Source organism: Acanthochromis polyacanthus, chromosome 21, assembly GCF_021347895.1.
Source record: "Acanthochromis polyacanthus isolate Apoly-LR-REF ecotype Palm Island chromosome 21, KAUST_Apoly_ChrSc, whole genome shotgun sequence".
In the NCBI taxonomy this organism is placed as follows: Eukaryota; Metazoa; Chordata; class Actinopteri; family Pomacentridae; genus Acanthochromis; species Acanthochromis polyacanthus.
In genome coordinates this window covers 9,774,544-9,792,544 of record NC_067133.1, presented here as the reverse complement: position 1 = coordinate 9,792,544, position 18,001 = coordinate 9,774,544, and the positions used below count along the sequence as shown (strand labels likewise).

General features: G+C 42.9%; 1 protein-coding gene across 3 annotated transcripts; it reads right to left on the bottom strand.

Moving 5' to 3' along the window:
* Positions 1-1,042: 1,042 nt before the first annotated feature.
* On the bottom strand, positions 1,043-17,697 carry tlk2 (tousled-like kinase 2). 3 transcript variants are annotated; one of them, XM_022193626.2, is made up of 21 exons: positions 16,994-17,695; positions 15,894-15,976; positions 14,324-14,401; positions 14,155-14,224; positions 14,027-14,070; positions 13,791-13,889; positions 13,095-13,196; positions 12,806-12,898; positions 12,510-12,620; positions 12,274-12,410; positions 11,717-11,869; positions 11,566-11,632; positions 11,374-11,471; positions 10,587-10,668; positions 9,650-9,741; positions 9,473-9,562; positions 9,201-9,370; positions 6,996-7,134; positions 5,537-5,648; positions 5,170-5,277; positions 1,043-2,340 (listed from the first exon to the last, which is right to left on the bottom strand). In XM_022193626.2, exons 2-21 carry the CDS (start codon positions 15,972-15,974, stop codon positions 2,167-2,169), a joined length of 2,100 nt encoding a protein of 699 aa, XP_022049318.1. In that variant the 5' UTR covers positions 15,975-15,976; positions 16,994-17,695; the 3' UTR covers positions 1,043-2,166. The 3 variants fall into 3 exon arrangements, with proteins under 3 accessions (XP_022049318.1, XP_022049317.1, XP_022049319.1); XM_022193625.2 differs by having other exon boundaries at positions 11,566-11,869; positions 16,994-17,697; XM_022193627.2 differs by lacking the exon at positions 13,791-13,889 and having other exon boundaries at positions 11,566-11,869; positions 16,994-17,697.
* Between the last annotated feature and the right edge of the window lie 304 nt (positions 17,698-18,001).

Genomic DNA, 18,001 nt, shown 5'->3' with positions numbered 1-18,001 from the left:
AAGTCGGCTTCCTGCATGCTGAAGAGGTTTGAGTCTGTCATTATAAATAAAGTTGGACAGATTGAAGAAATAAGACCGTTTGGAATTGCATGATATTTAAGTAACATTGCACAGGAGTATACTTACTTCTTTGTACATGAGCTGCATCGATTGTCTTTAGCGCTGAGCTGCTGGAGTGCAGAAAAGTTCCAAGACATTCTCCAGTGTCTCTGTTACTCAACATGCCTTAATAATTCATCAGCTTTGGTAGTTCTCATAGAAAAATCAATGGTTTGCTTGTCGTTTTAGAAATGGACACCTCCATAACTGCTCCGTTTATATCATGTTCAGAAAACTCGATACGGCATCGAAGAGCAATAATTTAACTTTCAATAAATTATTATAATACAACTGGAATATATCAGCAAAGACATGCCAAGCTGAACTCCTTTACAGTAACCTGAGTTTAGGCCTTTTTACATTAATTGTTGTATGATTTAAGCACATGACACTGCTAATACGTTACTCAGTAAGACATTAAATTATCTGTCTGACTTTCTATAAACCTGAATATTTAAGGGTTAAAATGCTTTTGGAACTTTCTGCAGCTTCTGTGCATTTAACTGATTTTGCTCAACATTTTAAGTACAGACGAGTGACAAATTAAAGCGGAAAAAAAGGCTTCACGACCAGATTGACTCAAGATTTCAGTGAAAAGTTTGTAGTAATATTTTTCCTTTACCTGATAAAAAGCAGAAGCAAGGTCACTCAGAGACAGCATTTGAGTTGTTTTACCAATCTGACCGCCTCACTGCATTCATATTTACTCATCTGTATACAATATTAGGTTTACAGTGAGTTTTCTGGCTACGCACAAGCGGTTTCATTTTTTTCGTGCCGAGTATAAATTTGATTAATAGTCTGTAAAATCAATCTTAACCTGAGAAACGATAAACATTAAGTACATAATGAGTCCATTTTTAGCTACACTGTAAATTGAATAAACTCCGTAAAATCAAGCCGTGATGGGAGACCCAGTCAGACAGAAGTCCACAACAACAAACACATTTTAACCAATAGTATTTAATGGTTTATGCAACTTTCTGCTCAGGCCCAATCTCCCCCAACAGTACTATTAGGTAAACCAGTCCCTTGCATTTTATTGGCCAAAAATAAATTCAAACATACCTAAATAAATATGTGTGTTTATGATGAGGGGTTCAATCAAAACAAGAACAGTTCTAATTAAAGGCAACTTGAAAACACAACAGTTTCTCTCCATAAAACTGGTTAAATTGAAAAGTTTTTTTCTTAAAAAAATGTAAAAGGGGTCATTTCCTCGACAGCTTCCACTTCATCTCAAGTAGCACAACTCTAAAACCATTCATTATAAAAACGGAGGCGGAACACTGCCACCAGCTGGAAGTTCTAAGCTTTGGTCACAGGAGTTTGACGAGGATCTGGGAGGAAGGGAGGGAAGGAAGGGAAAAGAGACGAGACAGAAACTTCTGTCAGTCCTCGTCACAAGCTATCTGGGTGTGGAATTGAAGTGAGGCAAAGGTTCCCAGAACAGCAGGTTGGATGAAAGATATTTAGGGTTCAATACAACAACAGCCCAGACTGGTTGTCTCGGTTAGCTTCAGGGAGATGAGAACAAACGAAATGTTTGAGCTTTGGGGGTTTCAGACTACCTCGGACCAGACTGGCTCATGCATGGTGTGTGTGTGAGTGCGTATGAGGCCTCGCAGTCCTTTTCCCTCCGGCCAAGCTGAAGCAGTTCTATACTTCATTTTATTTTCTCTTTTTTTTAAGCAGAAAAAAAAAGAAAAACCCCAAACACTGAGCCCCGCTTTCCACCAACACAGTGCCAAAAACTCGCCCCTTGCTGCGTGAGTCATCCGGGGCTTTGACCCCCAGAACAATACCGCCCCCTTCATGAGAAAGCAGGACAGGTGGGCCGGGGTGGATGGACATGACGGGGACGAAGGGCGACGCCGGCCTCCCTTCCTGACCCGTCCATGACTTCTCACCCACCCCTCGCCGCCATCTGACCGCTCCCCCCCCCGGTGGGCTCTTCGCGGCGAAGGTGGGATGCTCGTCAGGAGGGGGGACACTGGTGTGGTGTCGCCCCCGCCTCACCCCACTCGTTCAAAAATGATCCAGCCAGTCAGTTTAAGGGGCGTGGGCTCAGTTTGAGGCGCTGCTGTTGGAGGAGCTGGATGTGGAAGCCACGGCCATGCCCGACGAGCCCGAGGACGCCACCGACTTGCGGATGTGAGGCATGAGGAAGGGGTCACTGGCCAGCTGGTGCACATCGATGCGGTCCTCCTTACGGTAGACTAGACAGCGCCTTATAAAGGCCTGCAGGGAGACAGGATGAGACAGCGAAACGACTGAGAAAGAACAATCTCAATCAGCTTTTATGATGCTGTGGTAAAACTAAGAATTTCTGAAATACAAGGGGAGATCAAAAAGTTCAGAGGCTGTCACTTGCGTGCAACATTGTGCTGTCAGCATCAGGACACTCTTTTGTGAGCATTTGCGATTTCTCCAATGCAGAGAACAAACGTCACATTAGTCAGCAGCTGAGATGACCCAAATGTTCTATGGAGGATCGCTGAAAAACGTTCATCATGTCTTTGTGTTAATACATTAGTTTTGAGTTCTTTTGTTCAGACATAGCATGATTAGATAGATGTTGATTACCTTCTTGACAGTTTTAGTGAAAGCGCTCGCCTTCATCAGAAGCGTCTCACTGACAGCGGCAGATTTTGACAGCCGGCATTTGCAGCACGCCCAGTAGAGTCGCGGGCAGAGAACAGGGACGAGGGCGGCTTCATGCTCTCCCACACCTGGGACGCTCTACTCCAGAGGAAATAGGACGGTGGGGGGTGTGCCTGGTGGGGTGGTCGGATCCGTTGGGCTCACCACGACATGTCATTACGGTGTGGTTGGCCCGGCGAATCTGGCGACTCTACTGGGCGTGCCGCAAACGCCGGCTGTCAAAATCTGCCGGCTGACACGTCACACTGTCAGTGAGACGCTTCGGATGAAGGCGAGAGCTTTGGCCGAAACTGTCAAAAAGGTAATCAACATCTATATAATCGTGCTATGTCTGAACAAAAGAACTCAAAACTACGGAAAAAATAAATGAAGGATTATTGCTGAGTACAAATGTTTTTTTTTCTACAGTCGCAGTTTCAGTCAGAACTACCAGTGGGACGCTCAATACTTCCTTCAACATTCATGTGGTTGTGCAGCGTGAATCTGTCCCCCACTGTTGGACTGTCGAGGTTCCACTACAACATCCAGAGCAAAACTCCAGGACACAACAGCTACATGTTTTATCTGACTTGATGAGGTCTTTTTGCTTTTATGGCAGCGTCATTATTAAGAATACTCCGGGCATCAGCAGCAGTAGTCATGGCTGAGGTTGTTAACACTTTTCTCAGCCTGTCAACTGTTCATTAATTCACAAATGCAACACCACTGAGAGCGCGCAACTTAAAATTGATTTTGAGCCTCTCCAGTTAGCATGGCTAGCTGCTGCAGCATATTTTCTTCTTCACTGCTTCAGTCAGTCGTTTCCCTGTTTGATGTGTGAAACAATCCATTCCATTTCACTGTTTTTTCAATACTAAAATGACCTGTAGCTGATTATTAACCCTCGTGTTGTTCTGTGGGTCAAATTGACCCATTTCAAAGTTTGAAAATGCGGATAAAATTTATATTTTCACAGTGAAGCTTCTTATGTCCACTTTTTTGAGAAATTTTGGAACATTTTTGGTGGAAAAAAAAGAAATGTCAATAAAAATGTTAACTTAAGAACATTCATTAAAAAAAAAAAAAAAAAAAAAATCAACAAAATCCAGCGAATTTCGTTGGATTTTGGTTGATTTTTTGTGAATGTTCTTAAAGAAAATATTCCAAGTTTTATTGATATATATGTAATCATTTTAGATATTTTTAGGATTTTTTTTAAAAGATTTTTACTCATTTTTTGAAACCATTTACAAGAATTCTCTTGTCAAATTTGGAGGATTTTCTTAAAAATAAAACTTTTAAGGAATTATTGGAATTTTCTTCCTGAAGTTTCTGCAAAATTTCTGAAATTTGAGGAATTTCTGGATTTTTTTTCAGACAAGGAAACAATATTTTTTGGTGCCCGTAAATGAAGACAACAGGAGGGTTAAAATAAAAACTAAATGGAGGACAGAGAGTAGAGGGAGGTTGACGGAGAGGAAGAAGTCTGACACACCAAATGATAAGAGTGCATTTGCAGACAGTGAGATTAAACAAACACTATCAGAGATCACAGTTTTGGCTCCAAAAATTAAATAAACACGACTGACTGCAGTATCGACATGTAAAATCCTATCTACTCATGGAAAATGGCATTTTATCAACAACTTGCACTGATAAAAGCTGTACAATCTGGCATTCTGACACATTATTAGAGTATTTCAACTGAATTTTTCAGTCTGGGTTTACTGCAGCTGCCTAGCTAGTGTCTACAGTCCACAAGTGAGAAGTTTAGCGCCCAGTTTCAACCAAATCACGTGTACCAGTGGAAAAGTTAGTCTGGAGCCTGCTGAAATGTGTGAAGGAGAACATTCAGCACAAACGACATCAACTACGGCACGTGTTGTGGATTCGGTCACTGTGGCGATTAGGCACAAGGCTTGTTGGCCACAACAACACAATCATCGCTTTCCAACCGTCCTAATCATCAGATTTGTCTCCCTCTAACCTCTTCGTCCTCCCCAAAATGAGATTCAAGTTGGAGGGGCACCATTTTGACACAGATGGTGTTCAGATATTTACATAGGCCTTTTTTTTTTTTTACTGCAAGGCTATTTAACGTGACGCTTTTGCCTTAAATGTGCTGTACAGAAAATGTTGAATTGACTTCTGTTGCAGTTTGGAACCTTTTTGCTCAAATTTGTTTTCTTTATTTGTCCCTTTTGACATTTGCTTTTTTGTAGAGCATGTTTTCCTTGTTTCAATAATATAACAGGACTTACAGGAAGCAATACGAGTGTTGAAGAAGTGCTATTTTTCCCCACGAGGAGACAGGAAAGGAACCTAATTTAACTCGGCTACAGTTTTTGATATTTATAGGCATAGTCATTGAACTTTTTGATCACCCCTTGAAAAACCGTGTGCAGTAACAGTCGGACAGTCCTGTACCTTAGCTTCGGGTGTGACTACAGGTTTGGGGGGAAACTGAACATCTGTTGCCTTCAGGATGGTGTTCTCCTGCAGGATGTCCTGCTGGGACTGGTTGTGGCCGAAGGGCTGCAGGGAAAAGAGAAGCTCAGTTATAGCTCCCTAAAGTGTGGCAGGGACCTCTGGTATGAAAGCAAATATTAAGTGTTGGTATCCAGTATGTCTTCAAACCTTCTCACAATCTGACCCTTATTTGCTAAATACCATTAAATATCTGATTATCTGACATTATCACAATCTTATGTTCCACTTCTCTGCAGCAACAACATGTTTTGTAACTTAAAAACTGCTCAAATGTCTGGTTTCATTTCTATCCCGAGCCTCCTACCTTGCGGCCGTACAAACACTGGTAGAAAATGACTCCCACAGACCAGACGTCAACCTTGTTGGAGATTTTGGGCGGCTCCTTCCCGACCACAAAGCATTCGGGGGGCAGGTACCTGAAGGAGAGAGCCGAAGACATTTTAATATGCATGAATTTCAACAAACCCAATTATACTGTCTGGAAATTCAAGGTGCATTCTGAATGATGGGAACATTTGTGTAGGAAGATTTTTTTTCCCCAGCACTGTCCAGCATTAAGTAACAACTCTATGAACCTCACAAACCCACCACAGGTTTAAAAGGCATGGTATTTTTTAAAAAAAGGAAAAAAAACAACAACGACAATAACAATCATAATAAACATAATTTATCTGAGTAACAAACTGCAAAAAACATCAACATTCATTAGATGTCTGAGAGTAGTTGACCTTAAACTGTGCAATTTTTGATTTTGTTGGGAAAATGCACCAAATTTAAGCCTGAAATCATGATATGTGATCAAAATGTTCAAATCTGTAGGTTCTGTTTTGAAAATTTGTTTGCACTATCAAAATTCTGTAAGAATCACAAAAAATGATCTGCTCCTCAGCACAACTGAGAATCCAGGTTGCACTTAGCTGTGACCAACATTCATGCGACAAAAAATCATGGACTACTGGGCTGAACTGCAGGCTGTGTTGACACAATGGGGGAAAGAAATAAAACTACAAAATTATCAACAGCATGTAGAGCCACCATTTCCTTACAGTGTTTTCTATCTGATCTGGACAACTCGAAAAATGTTGCAAAAGATTTTTTTTTTTTTTAATTTCTATACAAAAAAAATCCTTTATTCTGCTTTTTGTAAGTTATGACATAACTATCATAATGCACAGACGACATTTCTGAGCTTTCTAAACTTCTAGCCAAAGTTGTGCTGTTTTCACAGAGGTGCAGGATTTTATAGTGCAATAAAAATTGGCCAATAGGGGATAAAATCTGAGACAGGAGCAAAAAACGTCCAGAAACTGTTGCTCAGAGAGGTCAGAAATGCAGTTTGGTAGCAATAAGCTGAGGTTTCACAGCTTGTGTTGTTGAACTCCTGCATAATCCTGTAAATGTTTTGTCTCTTTGCTTCTCCATCTTTACACTATTATGGTTCTATGGTACATTATTGATCACTCATTGCATTTCCCCCGGATATTATTAAGAACAACTGCTGCTTATCAGCTTGTTTGCAATCATTTTTCTACCTGATAATCCAGACAATAATGAATCTGCGTCCTCTATACGCCTGCTCAGCTTTAAGCATGCTGCAGTGTTATATTTCTTACTCTGCTACTTTCCCAGACCGGCTCACTTCTCTGGAATCCCCGTCATGTTTATAAACGCTGCAATTACCGACATTTAGCTTACAATTACGTTTCCAATTACCGACTTCGCTTTAACACATGTAGGGTTTCATCCTCCAGTACAAATCTCACCAGTATGTCCCAGCTCCCTGTGAAGTCAGCTCCATGCCGTCCACTGAGTTGTAGCTGTCGTCGTCCATGATCTTGGACAGGCCGAAGTCTGTGATCTTGATCTCCCCGCAGGCAGTGCCGTTCACCAGGAGGATGTTACCTGAGCAGGGAAGGAGTTTAAACTCATTTTCAAGTTTTATCTCATCAAAAATATGAATAAAGTTTGGATTTTTCAGTCCCGCTACATGCGCTAGGTGCCGTTCTGCAGCACAAAACAAGCATGTTCATATGAATTTTAATGGAATATTGAGCAAAGACAATATTAGGGGCAAATAGCAATTGAGCTTAATAGACTCGAGCCAATCTAACTGTGTGTTTTCCTCTTTATCTCCTCGTTAGTAACAAGTGCTGTGTAGGCCATAAGTGAGATTTAAAACCTCTATCAGCACAGAAGTACACACGTGGACAAAATTGTTGGTACCCCTCAGTTAAAGAAGGAAAAACCCACAATTCTCACTGAAATCACTTGAAACTCACAAAAGTAACAATAAATAAAAATTTATTGAAAATTAAATAATCAAAAACTGCCACTACTTTTGAATTGTTGATTAACATAATTATTTTAAAAAACAAACTAATGAAACAGGCCTGGACAAAAATGATGGTACCTCTATAAAAGATTGAAAACTATTTGACCAGAGTGACATGATTAACTCAGGTGTGTCATTTAATTGACATCACAGGTGTTTCCAAACTCATAATCAGTCAGTCTGCCTATTTAAAGGGAGACAAGTAGTCACCCTGCTGTTTGGTGAAAAGGTGTGTACCACACTGAACATGGACAACAGAAAGCGAAGGAGAGAATTGTCCCAGGACATCCGAAAAAAATTATAGACAAACATCTTAAAGGTAAAGGCTATAAGACCATCTCTAAACAGCTTGAAGTTCCTGTGACAACAGTGGCTCATATTATTCAGAAGTTCAAGACCCACAGGACAGTAGCCAACCTCCCTGGACGTGGCCGCAAGAGGAAAATTGATGACAAATTGAAGAGACGGATCGTTGGAATTGTATCCAAAGAGCCCAGAGCAACCTCCAAAGAAATTAAAGGTGAACTCCAAGGCCAAGGTACATCAGTGTCAGATCGCACCATTCGTCGTTGTTTGAGCCAAAGTGGACTTCATGGGAGACGACCAAGGAGGACACCACTGCTGAAAAAAACTCATAAAAAAGCCAGACTGGAATTTGCAAAAATGCATGTTGACAAGCCACAAAGCTTCTGGGAGAATGTCCTTTGGACAGATGAGACCAAACTGGAGCTTTTTGGTAAGGCACGTCAACTCTATGTTCATAGACTCAAAAACCAAGCATACGAAGAAAAGAACACTGTCCCTACGGTAAAACATGGAGGAGGCTCAGTAATGTTTTGGGGCTGCTTTGCTGCATCTGGCACAGGGTGTCTTGAAAGTGTGCAAGGTACGATGAAATCTGAAGACTATCAAGGCATTCTGGAGAGAAATGTGCTGCCTGGTGTCAGAAAGCTTGGTCTCAGTCGCAGGTCATGGGTCTTCCAACAGGACAACGATCCAAAACACACAGCCAAAAACACCCAAGAATGGCTGAGAGAAAAGCGTTGGACTATTCTAAAGTGGCCTTCTATGAGCCCAGATCTGAATCCCATTGAACATATGTGGAAGGAGCTGAAACATGCCATTTGGAGAAGACACCCATCAAACCTGAGACAACTGGAGCTGTTTGCTCATGAGGAGTGGGCCAAAATACCTGTTGACAGCTGCAGAACACTCATTGACAAATACAGAAATCGTTTAATTGCAGTGATTGCCTCAAAAGGTTGTGCAACAAAATATTAAGTTATGGGTACCATCATTTTTGTCCAGCCCTATTTCATTAGTTTGTTTTTTAAAATAATTATGTTAATCAACAATTCAAAAGTGATGGCTGATTTTGATTATTTAATTTTCAATAAATTTTTATTTATTGTTACTTTTGTGAGTTTCAAGTGATTTCAGTGAGAATTGTGGGTTTTTCCTTCTTTAACTGAGGGGTACCAACAATTTTGTCCACGTGTGTAGCTGCAGCAGCAGCAAGGCAAGTGGTTCACTTAACTGGCAATGTTATTATGTGAAGCAGAGTCGTGCCAGAGAAGCCGAAACCAGATCCTGCCAGCTCTTACAATGCAGGATCTGTAGTGATGTGGAGACTCACCGGGTTTAAGGTCGTAGTGGATAATGGGCGGTCTGATCTCGTTGAGGTACTTGAGGGCGTTGACAATCTGCATGATGATGGAGCGGCCCTCTTTCTCTGACATGAGCTTGTGCTGCTTCAGGTAGAAGTCCAAGTCGTTGCCCTCACAGTACTCCAGGACTGTGCAGAACCTGCAGAAAAACACAAGTATCAGTGCTGTTGTCCAGATTAACGCCATCAATGTTAATATATATGTTAGAAGGAACGGATTTGTTTCAAAAGGAGTAACTTACGAGTCAGTGTCAAGTGAAAAGTAGTCGTAGAGTTTAACTATTCGTGGGTGGTCCAGCTCTTTATGGATTCTATATTCTCTGCACGCATGTCTAGAAAACAAAGCATTTACCTGATTCTTTTTAAATGAGAAAATAACAGTAAACAGGTAAATATCCTCCACTGTAGTAAACACTCACCTGTGATAATTTTCCTTCTTCTCGTCCCTCCAGTTCTTGTTTAACTGGTGGATTTTGACTGCAACATACCTTTGCTCCGTCAAGTCAAAGGCCTGGAAAGTAAATGCTTCCCATTAGTTAGAGACATCATCCGGCATTGCATTCTTAAGCTTCATGAGATTCTTGCTCGACCCTAAATGGCTGCTTTCATTAATTATTTTTACTGTGATGACAGCAGCGGCTTCTTGGAAAGACATCCCGGCATAATTGTTCACGTCAAAATGTTCTTGTCAACTTAACGTAACATAAGCAAAGTACAAGGAGCACGGATGCTTTCAGAATTAAATAAGCTGGTTTTCAGCAGCGTTATGCCACAATCTCTGGCCTCACTTTACCACAGATCCCTGACACGTTTTAAAACAGCAGAAAAACTGCATTAGTTGGACACAGACTCGAGATTGTGTGTCGTTTTTAGTGTTTTGGTCAAGGTCTGCACTCATTTCAAAATAAGAAACAATGTCTTTACAGTGTATAAACTCTTAGAAAAAGCAGGAGCAAACCGAGGTCAAATGCAGACTGATGAAACTCTTCCCTTATCACTCTAGAAAATAGGGCTTCAGCTAATACTTTTGCCTTCATTGAGCATTTTTCTGATTAATTAATGAAATGTTTGGTCTACAAAATGTCATAAAACTGTGAAAAAAATGTTGGTCAGTGTTACTCAAAGCCCAAGATGACATCCTACAATGTTTTGTTTCATCCATAACCCAAATACATTTAGCTTATTGTCACAGAGGACGAAAAGAAACCAGAGGAAGAATCAGAGAATTTCCGCCTTTGTTCTTCAGAACTTACTTGAACCAATTACTAAAATGGCTGGGGGTGAATTTAATACTCGACAACTAACTGATTAATTATTGTAGCTCCACTGGTAAGCGAGTGTTTTAGCTTTTCTCACCTTGTAAACTTCACTGAAACCTCCTCGTCCAAGTAAATGGAGCAGCAGGTATCGATCATTTAGCGTAGGGTGATCTTTGAATCTGGACACAACGGAAAAATAACACAAGTTTAATCATTAAGCCACTTTCACACACCTTTCTGTGAATCTAACAACAACTAAATGTGATAGTTTAATGCCCGAATAAGCACTTTGGTCACAATAACAACATCATAAGTAACATTTTCTTATCAGTTTCAACATGGAACAAGTCTGAATGAAGGCAGAATGGTGCACTAAAACAGGAGGTTTTAATAGTGGCTACCAATCACCACAGTACAGGAGGGGATGTTTAAAAAGCTGCAACCTAATCCCGTCATTTGAAACTGACTGCAAAGTGGAGCTGCTTTGGATTTTTGTACGGCACAACTTCAAATGTCAAGTCAGCCAATTTCACAGTCGAGCTGCTGTCATCGGCTTGCATTTTGACTCGTTTTACAATGTAGCAATTATAAAATGGTGTGTTTTTATGCAGCAACAGCTTGTTTCTCTTTCTCTCAGCCTCCGTGTGCGTGTCTCTTATTACAGGAACGTATACGTGGGTTCAGATAAAGTCAATCGCAAATACGAACATGAATTAACTGTACATACATAAGCTAAATGGATTTGCCGTGTCTGAATGGAGCCGTAAAGAACATTAAGTCACTCATGTCTGAATGGCACAAAGAAGGCAGTTCAACACTCTGACAAAGCCGGCAATGTTACGTATTTTTTCCACGTCTGAAAGGGGCTTAAGATGAAACCGTACTGGGAATTGTCCTCGTTGTGGATCCTTTTCAGCTCGCGTATGTGGAGGTTCCTCACTCGCTCCAGCCTCTCCAGCTCCGCCTGGATCTCAGCCTCCTCCTGCACGACACAAAAGGGTAGCGCATTTAACTAAAAAACCCAACAAAGTGAGGTTACAACAAGCAAGGCGGCAAAAAAACCCGCCAAGCATTACCTTCTTAAGATGGCCTAGTCGTAGCTTAAAGATTTCCTCCTGCTCGTGATACTCCGCCTGCGATAACCTGTGAGAGAACACAACAAAGTTCAGACACATACGCAAGGGGGAAACCAGCCGACATAAAAGAGAACAACCGAAAGCATCGTACGCTTCGCTTTCCGTTCCGTTGGCCTTGCTCTTGCGTTTGTTTTGCTCCAGGCTTGGCGGCGGAGTCTGGGCCATGGAGGGCGGCTTGCGTTTGGCCAGCAGCTTCCTCTGCCGCTCGATGTCCTCTCGCTGGGAGTTGATCCTTTCTTGTTGTCTGGAGACAGATTAGCGAGAAATATATAGATCTAATTAATGTCTCTGTTTGTTTGAGTTTAATCTACTGTAAGCTCCCTGCGCTGAGGAACTGGCTTTACTTAATCTATAAGAATACACTTATGTAAGGATATTTATGTTGATAGAAGACAAAAACGGAATCATAAAGAGAATTATGTTGACTGTCTGGTCTGAGTTTAACTACTGAACGACCACAATTACAGTCAAAAAAGTAAAACGAGGACAATCCTAAGAGCTCCAGGATAAAAGCAACTGAACTTTTCTTCTAGAGCCTAAATACAAAGTCCAGTTGCTTTATAACTGAAGCTCCTTGGATTCAGTATAACCTGGATGACTGAGCATCTATACAACAAATGTAAAGAACTAAAACATGAATATACGAACTTGATAAGGTTCTGAAAGGCGTATCCATCCGTCCACTGCTCGGTAAAAGACGCTCCATGTCTCACTGTGGTGAAGTGACCCAGTCGAAGCCTATCCTGCATGCTTTTATCCCGGCATGCCATCTTCTCCTGTTTGGACTAGGGTAAGAGCAGAAAAAGCTTAAACTACAGCTTTTTCTTTTTTTCCCTCCACACTAGCACATTTTTAAAAAAGCAGAAAATAAATCATGAGCGTACTTTTTCGATGAGCAGCTTCTTGGACATGGTCACACACTTATTTAGTCGCTCCTTGTATCGCTCCAGCATCCTCTGCTGTTCATCAATTTGCCTCCTCAGATCGCAGTTTGCCTGAAGCAGGACACGAGGAAAAGGTCAGGGGAAGACAATTAACTGAATTTTAAACTTGTTTATACATGTGCAGAAGGAATGTGTCAACTTTAACATGCACTGAGTGGGAAAAAAAATAAAAATTCTCCAAACTGGTGAAAATGCACAAGCAGAGCAGCAGGGATGAAATGTAATGAGATTAGTACCCGCAGCAAATCGTCTATTCGGCCCTCCTTCTTCTCCAGGTCGGAGTTCTTGTTGTTCTCCATTGCTGTTAGTTTCTCTATAGTAAGGTCAGACTAAAGGGTACAGTGAGCACAGAAAGGGTTTGTTAATGGTGGATCATTCTGCATCGCCGACAAATGCAGTGCATCTGACATCATCTTGCAGTTTCTGATGACTTTCGCAATTTATTGATTCAAACTATTTCACTATTTCACATGAATTGCAAATCAGATAATCAGGCAGGAAAAGCTGCGGTGGCATCTGAAGTACCTGTGTGGCTTTGTGGAGCATGTGAAGAGCAGCAGGCTTCAGCGAACACGTGGAGTGCTCGGTGTTGGCCGAGTTGACGGAGGAAGGGCTTCCCTGCTGTACCTGAGAGGCAGAAATAGTCATCCATTAAAATCTTACGCACACTGAGGGTTTATTAATGCGGGAACTTCATCACATTAAAAGAATTTATCACAACCCGGAGCTGCCAGGCGTGATAAAAGACGACGCTGATCTGGCAAGAGGAAACTTTCCTGAAAACCAGAAGCGTGCGAGTGTCGGGTTCTCAATGAAAAAAGCTCTTCAGGAACTCTTAAAGTGGTTCCAAGGCTTTTAAGCAATTCAGTTTACTTTCACAAAAGAGGCGAGTCCTCTAGTTTACAAAAGAACAGCCCAACACCAAAATGCACACGCAACAGGTTCATCTATTATAGTATCACTTGACTGCTGTGGTAGCTGTGTATGCGCATCTGCGACATCGATACATTCCATTTCCGCCACGGTTTCAGCTTTTAGAGGGGATTTATTACACAGATTCTGCTCAGCGTGTACAGACCACATCAAATTCTTCCCACTTGAAAACAAATGACTGGTGTTGACAATGAGCGTGGAAGAGAGAATGGCAAGAAAAAGTGTTAAGAGATTTTTTTTAAAAAATAAAAAGAAGCACAAGAGTGACCATAGAGCAGACATGCTCACCGTGACAGGGGGGTTGGACAGAGAATGTTGTGGGGAAGAGCGGACCACTGGTGGGATCCCCCTGGCAGGGCTGGTACCAGGACCGCTCCCTCCCGCGAACTGATAGATGCGAAAAAGAAAGAAGAAAGCGGTTTAATGGAAAGACGGCTGACAGAAGGGGTTAGGAAGTAAGTGTGAAATGTTATGCACCCGATAGGACAAGAGCACAGAGAAAAGAACAATTTTCCGCAACTCACCTCGAAATAATCACTAATTTTATGTCCCCTTGCTCCTGCTTTGCCTGGATGAAAGAGATGTAGAGCTCAGAGATGGGGAGATATTTGAGATACACGATGAAAAGGTGTTCGCAGGGGGACAAACTTACCTTGGCTGCTGTCGAAATGGTCTGCTTTGCGTTTTCTCGCTCGCTGGTCATTCGCCTTTTTCTCGGGAGTCTGTCAGGAAAGAGGCACGAATCAACAAAATGTATAATAAGGTAACAGGGAGAGATGGCTGGCAGGAAAACATCCCGTTAATACGTGATGGAGTCCAACCTCTAGCTCTTTGTCACTCAGCGAGCCCACACTGCATAGACTCTGATTGGATGACTCATTTTGACTCTGACCCGAGCCCTGTTAAAAATGAAGGTAAAAAACACAGAAATATAAATTGCAGAGAGCAATTAAATACAAAGATACAAGTGATACATGGACAGAAAATTGCAGCTTGAAAATGCATGCAGTACTTTGAAGGTACAATGCGAGAGAAGTTGCAAAAAGAGTTGGAAAACAGAGTAAAACGGTCGAGGAAAATGAGGAAAGGGATGCGGAGGTTTGGCTAAATACCATCACCATTAACTTCCCACTGAATGTGGACCTGCATCAGTCCTAATCCCAGTTCCCTAGGTGATGCCTGTCAATCAAATGAATCACATCAAAATTCAGCAGGCACTGTCCAATCAGGGAGGGATACTTAGTCATTCAGAGCACACTGGAGCTCTCTCACTGAACCCTCCTAAAATGGCTGAACATTAGGCATGCTGCTGGGGATGTATTCCTCCCTCTGTCTGTCACCTTTAGATAATGTCATCCATTTTCCTCCTGTTCACCGTGGTCTTTACCATTCTTTTCTTCTCTGGAGAAAGCTGGCGAAAAGATGCTTTGCTTGATCTAAGGATGACAGTTCCTTTCCAGCCCCCCTCCGGCAGCACCACCACCAAAAAACACCTTCATAGTTAGTTCAAAAGGAAAATGCACTTAGCAACAATTTCAGCCCCTCTCTGTTCCATTATCAAAAGGTGTTCTACCCCTTTTGTCCTCAAAGAACAACAATTTTCCTTTCTTTTTTACAAACTCAGCGATGACAGAGCGAGCAGCAGTGCCACGGGGCTGTCCAAGGTCAAGGAAAAAAACTCCAAGCTGCTCTGTGACATTGAGGAGCTTTTAGACCACCAACCCATATTTTGTCGCAGCTATTTGTTGACACACTTCTCTCTATCACACACATTGCATCTCTTGTCATACACGGTGGTTGTGGCATGATGCCTTAGTGAGAGCCGCCATTTTCTCTGCGGCAGCAGCCATGCCACGCTCTGGGCTCAGCTCAGCCTATGGCTGGCACCGGGCCCACTCCTGGCGCTGACTCTGGCTCCCTAACTGTTCCAAGATCACCTTCCACAAAGACAGCTCCATCCATGTAGCGAGCAAAGGGGGCGGTGGAAGGCTAAATACTGCCTCCACTTACACCTGGTCAAGAACCATTTCTGCATTCCTCTTCTGCCTTCACTCCTCCTCTTCCTCACCACCACCCCTGTCCCGTCTGTGGCCTTTTTGGCAGGCATCTCTACTTGCATATACAGCCACTACATCATGAGCCAGGGAGAGATGCCATATCACACCAGCCAAAAAACACAGACACAGCTCAACCTTCTCCAGAGACAGACAAAGACAAGGAGTGGGGCCAAGCTTGTCCAGGCCAAACAGCAGAGCGATACTAAGGCAAAGTGAGACAAAGAAAGAAAAGACATTCACAAATATGTGCAATCGAGTAAATCTGCGGTGACGAGCGCTTCGACAGGAAGGAGCTCCGGCGCTCCACCTTCGCGACATCTGCCGTAACACCAACCTTAGCCACGCCGACCCCTGTGAAGCGAGCCTCCAACAGCTCCTGCCGCCGGGGGTCCAGGCTGTGCAGTTCTTCCATCATGGCTGCAAAAGACAAGAGCACATATTAAGGAAGGCATTGTGGAGTCTGGAATATTCAAGTGGGAGTGAGGGATCACTGTTTCAAAAGGCATTTGGTGTGATGAGTCATGCCTGTTTTTAGCTATATGGATGTGGAAAATTCCTGTTCTGAGTCATCAATAAGCTTGACAATAATGTTGAACACCATCATGTGTGTTCAACAAGCACCAGCCTGGCAGAAACTTGGTTCCTCGGCGATGAAGCCACAACATAGCCAATAAAGGACACTGAATATGCATCAAAGACACAGGCCAGATGTGTAGAGTCACTGCCTGGAAAATTATAGCATCATGTGATAACGCCCTGGCATTATAGGCCCAACTTACATGGCGCTGGAGTTATGAAAGGTCACTAATGGAGGCACTGCCAAGTACACTCTCAGCTATGGAAAAGGCCACAATAGACAATAAGTGTCCAGCTTGCTAGCTTGTGCAAAGGTTAAGTCACACGCCCAACATTAACTGCTGATGTTACCTATGGCGTGCATACGTGAAATAAATTGCGCTGGATTAGCGTCCATTGGGGAACACATTCTGGGCTTCAAGATAGCTCCTAATGCAGAATGGAGACTCTGTTCGTATCAAAATAAACAGCAGAGCGATTTAAACATCACTGAATGATGTGCGAGAGGAGCTAAATGAGCTAGCATCACTTAGCAATTCAGGAGCTAACAGCTAGCTAGCTAGCAGCGTTAGATGTGATTTTAGGCAAACGTACCGAAACCAAGTTGGTGAAATAATAGTTGTAAGGCTTGATAATTAAGCACACAATAATGTTAAAATTATAGTGCCAGACTGGTTTAAGAGGGAATACGGGGTAGCTAGCGGCAGGTATCCAGGGGGGCTAACAGAAAACGAAGCATCCTCTCTTCAGCTCTGTGCTGCCAGGTGATCGAGCCACGACGTCCGGGGCTCGTTTTTCACTGCGACCCGCCATTCGCGATTTTCCTGCGTTAATTCGACAACCTAACGAGATACTCACTGTTATTTAACGTTTTCCCGGTCCTCTGGAGGGCCCGTTGCCAACCCCGAAGCCGCCGTCTCCGTTGTTTCCTCGGTGCTCGGCAGACCCTCCCAGGCTAGGCCGCATTCACAGCCGCGTCCCTCGCGTACTGTTTGACCGGTCGAGACGCGGGGAGCGGCGCTGCGTGGCTCACGGCAGACGACGGAGGATTCCCTAAGAGGCCTCGGGTATCCCAAACCCGCCTTTCTATGCTTCTTAGGCGGGGATCCCCATCGTTATCCGGACACACCGTGCCGAGGTCGGGGGATCTTCGCTCCTCACAATGGCGACCCTCGAGATTCTGCGTTTTTCCCCCTCCAACCAGGTATAAATAATGTCTTTAAGATAGTTACCCCCTCCTCCTTATCTCTATCTACCCCGGGTGGTGAGATGAATTTCGGGTCCTGGCTAGATTTCAGCTCGATCAAAACAAAAGTTCGGCCCCTGTCGCCGTCCTCGCTGCGGGGGAACCGACCGATCCACTTCAGAAGTTGAGCCGCTTGCGAGCGTTTCAGCTGAATCCGGATCGATTCGGTTCGGTTCTCATGTTTTTTTTGGTATTTTTTTTTTGCAATGTAAACAATAATCAGTAAAATCTCACATTTTCTCGTGAGATTGCTCAAGTATTTTCACCTTAGCTCAGTCCACGCCTGCCCCAAATCTGCTGTCTGGACCAATGGCAAACCCCCGAGAACACAATACAATTTAGCAGCGCCCACCCACAAACCAGCAAAACCACAACTGGTCACCAAGCTGGACCTAAGACTCACCATCGCAACTTTATTCTGATTAACAACATGCAAAAATAACTTGTACTCATGCATAAATGGGGGTTTAAGTATTAAATGTTTTGTAATGTGTAGCAAAGTTACATTAAGAAAAATAAAAAAGTGATTAACTCCACCTTTGAAGGAAACTCAGTGAACTGCAACAATTAGTCAACCATTGAAACAGTAACCAACCATTTTGATAGTCAGTGTGCGTAAT

Bases quoted from the DNA above. Each gene is read 5' to 3' on its own strand.
- tlk2 (XM_022193625.2), bottom strand. From the start codon at position 15,974: ATGATGGAAGAACTGCACAGCCTGGACCCCCGGCGGCAGGAGCTGTTG. The intron at 13,890-14,026 runs GTGAGTTGCGGA...CGCATCTATCAG, and splicing joins AAATTAGTGATTATTTCGAG to TTCGCGGGAGGGAGCGGTCC. The intron at 9,742-10,586 runs GTGAGAAAAGCT...TTTACTTTCCAG, and splicing joins GTTTCAGTGAAGTTTACAAG to GCCTTTGACTTGACGGAGCA.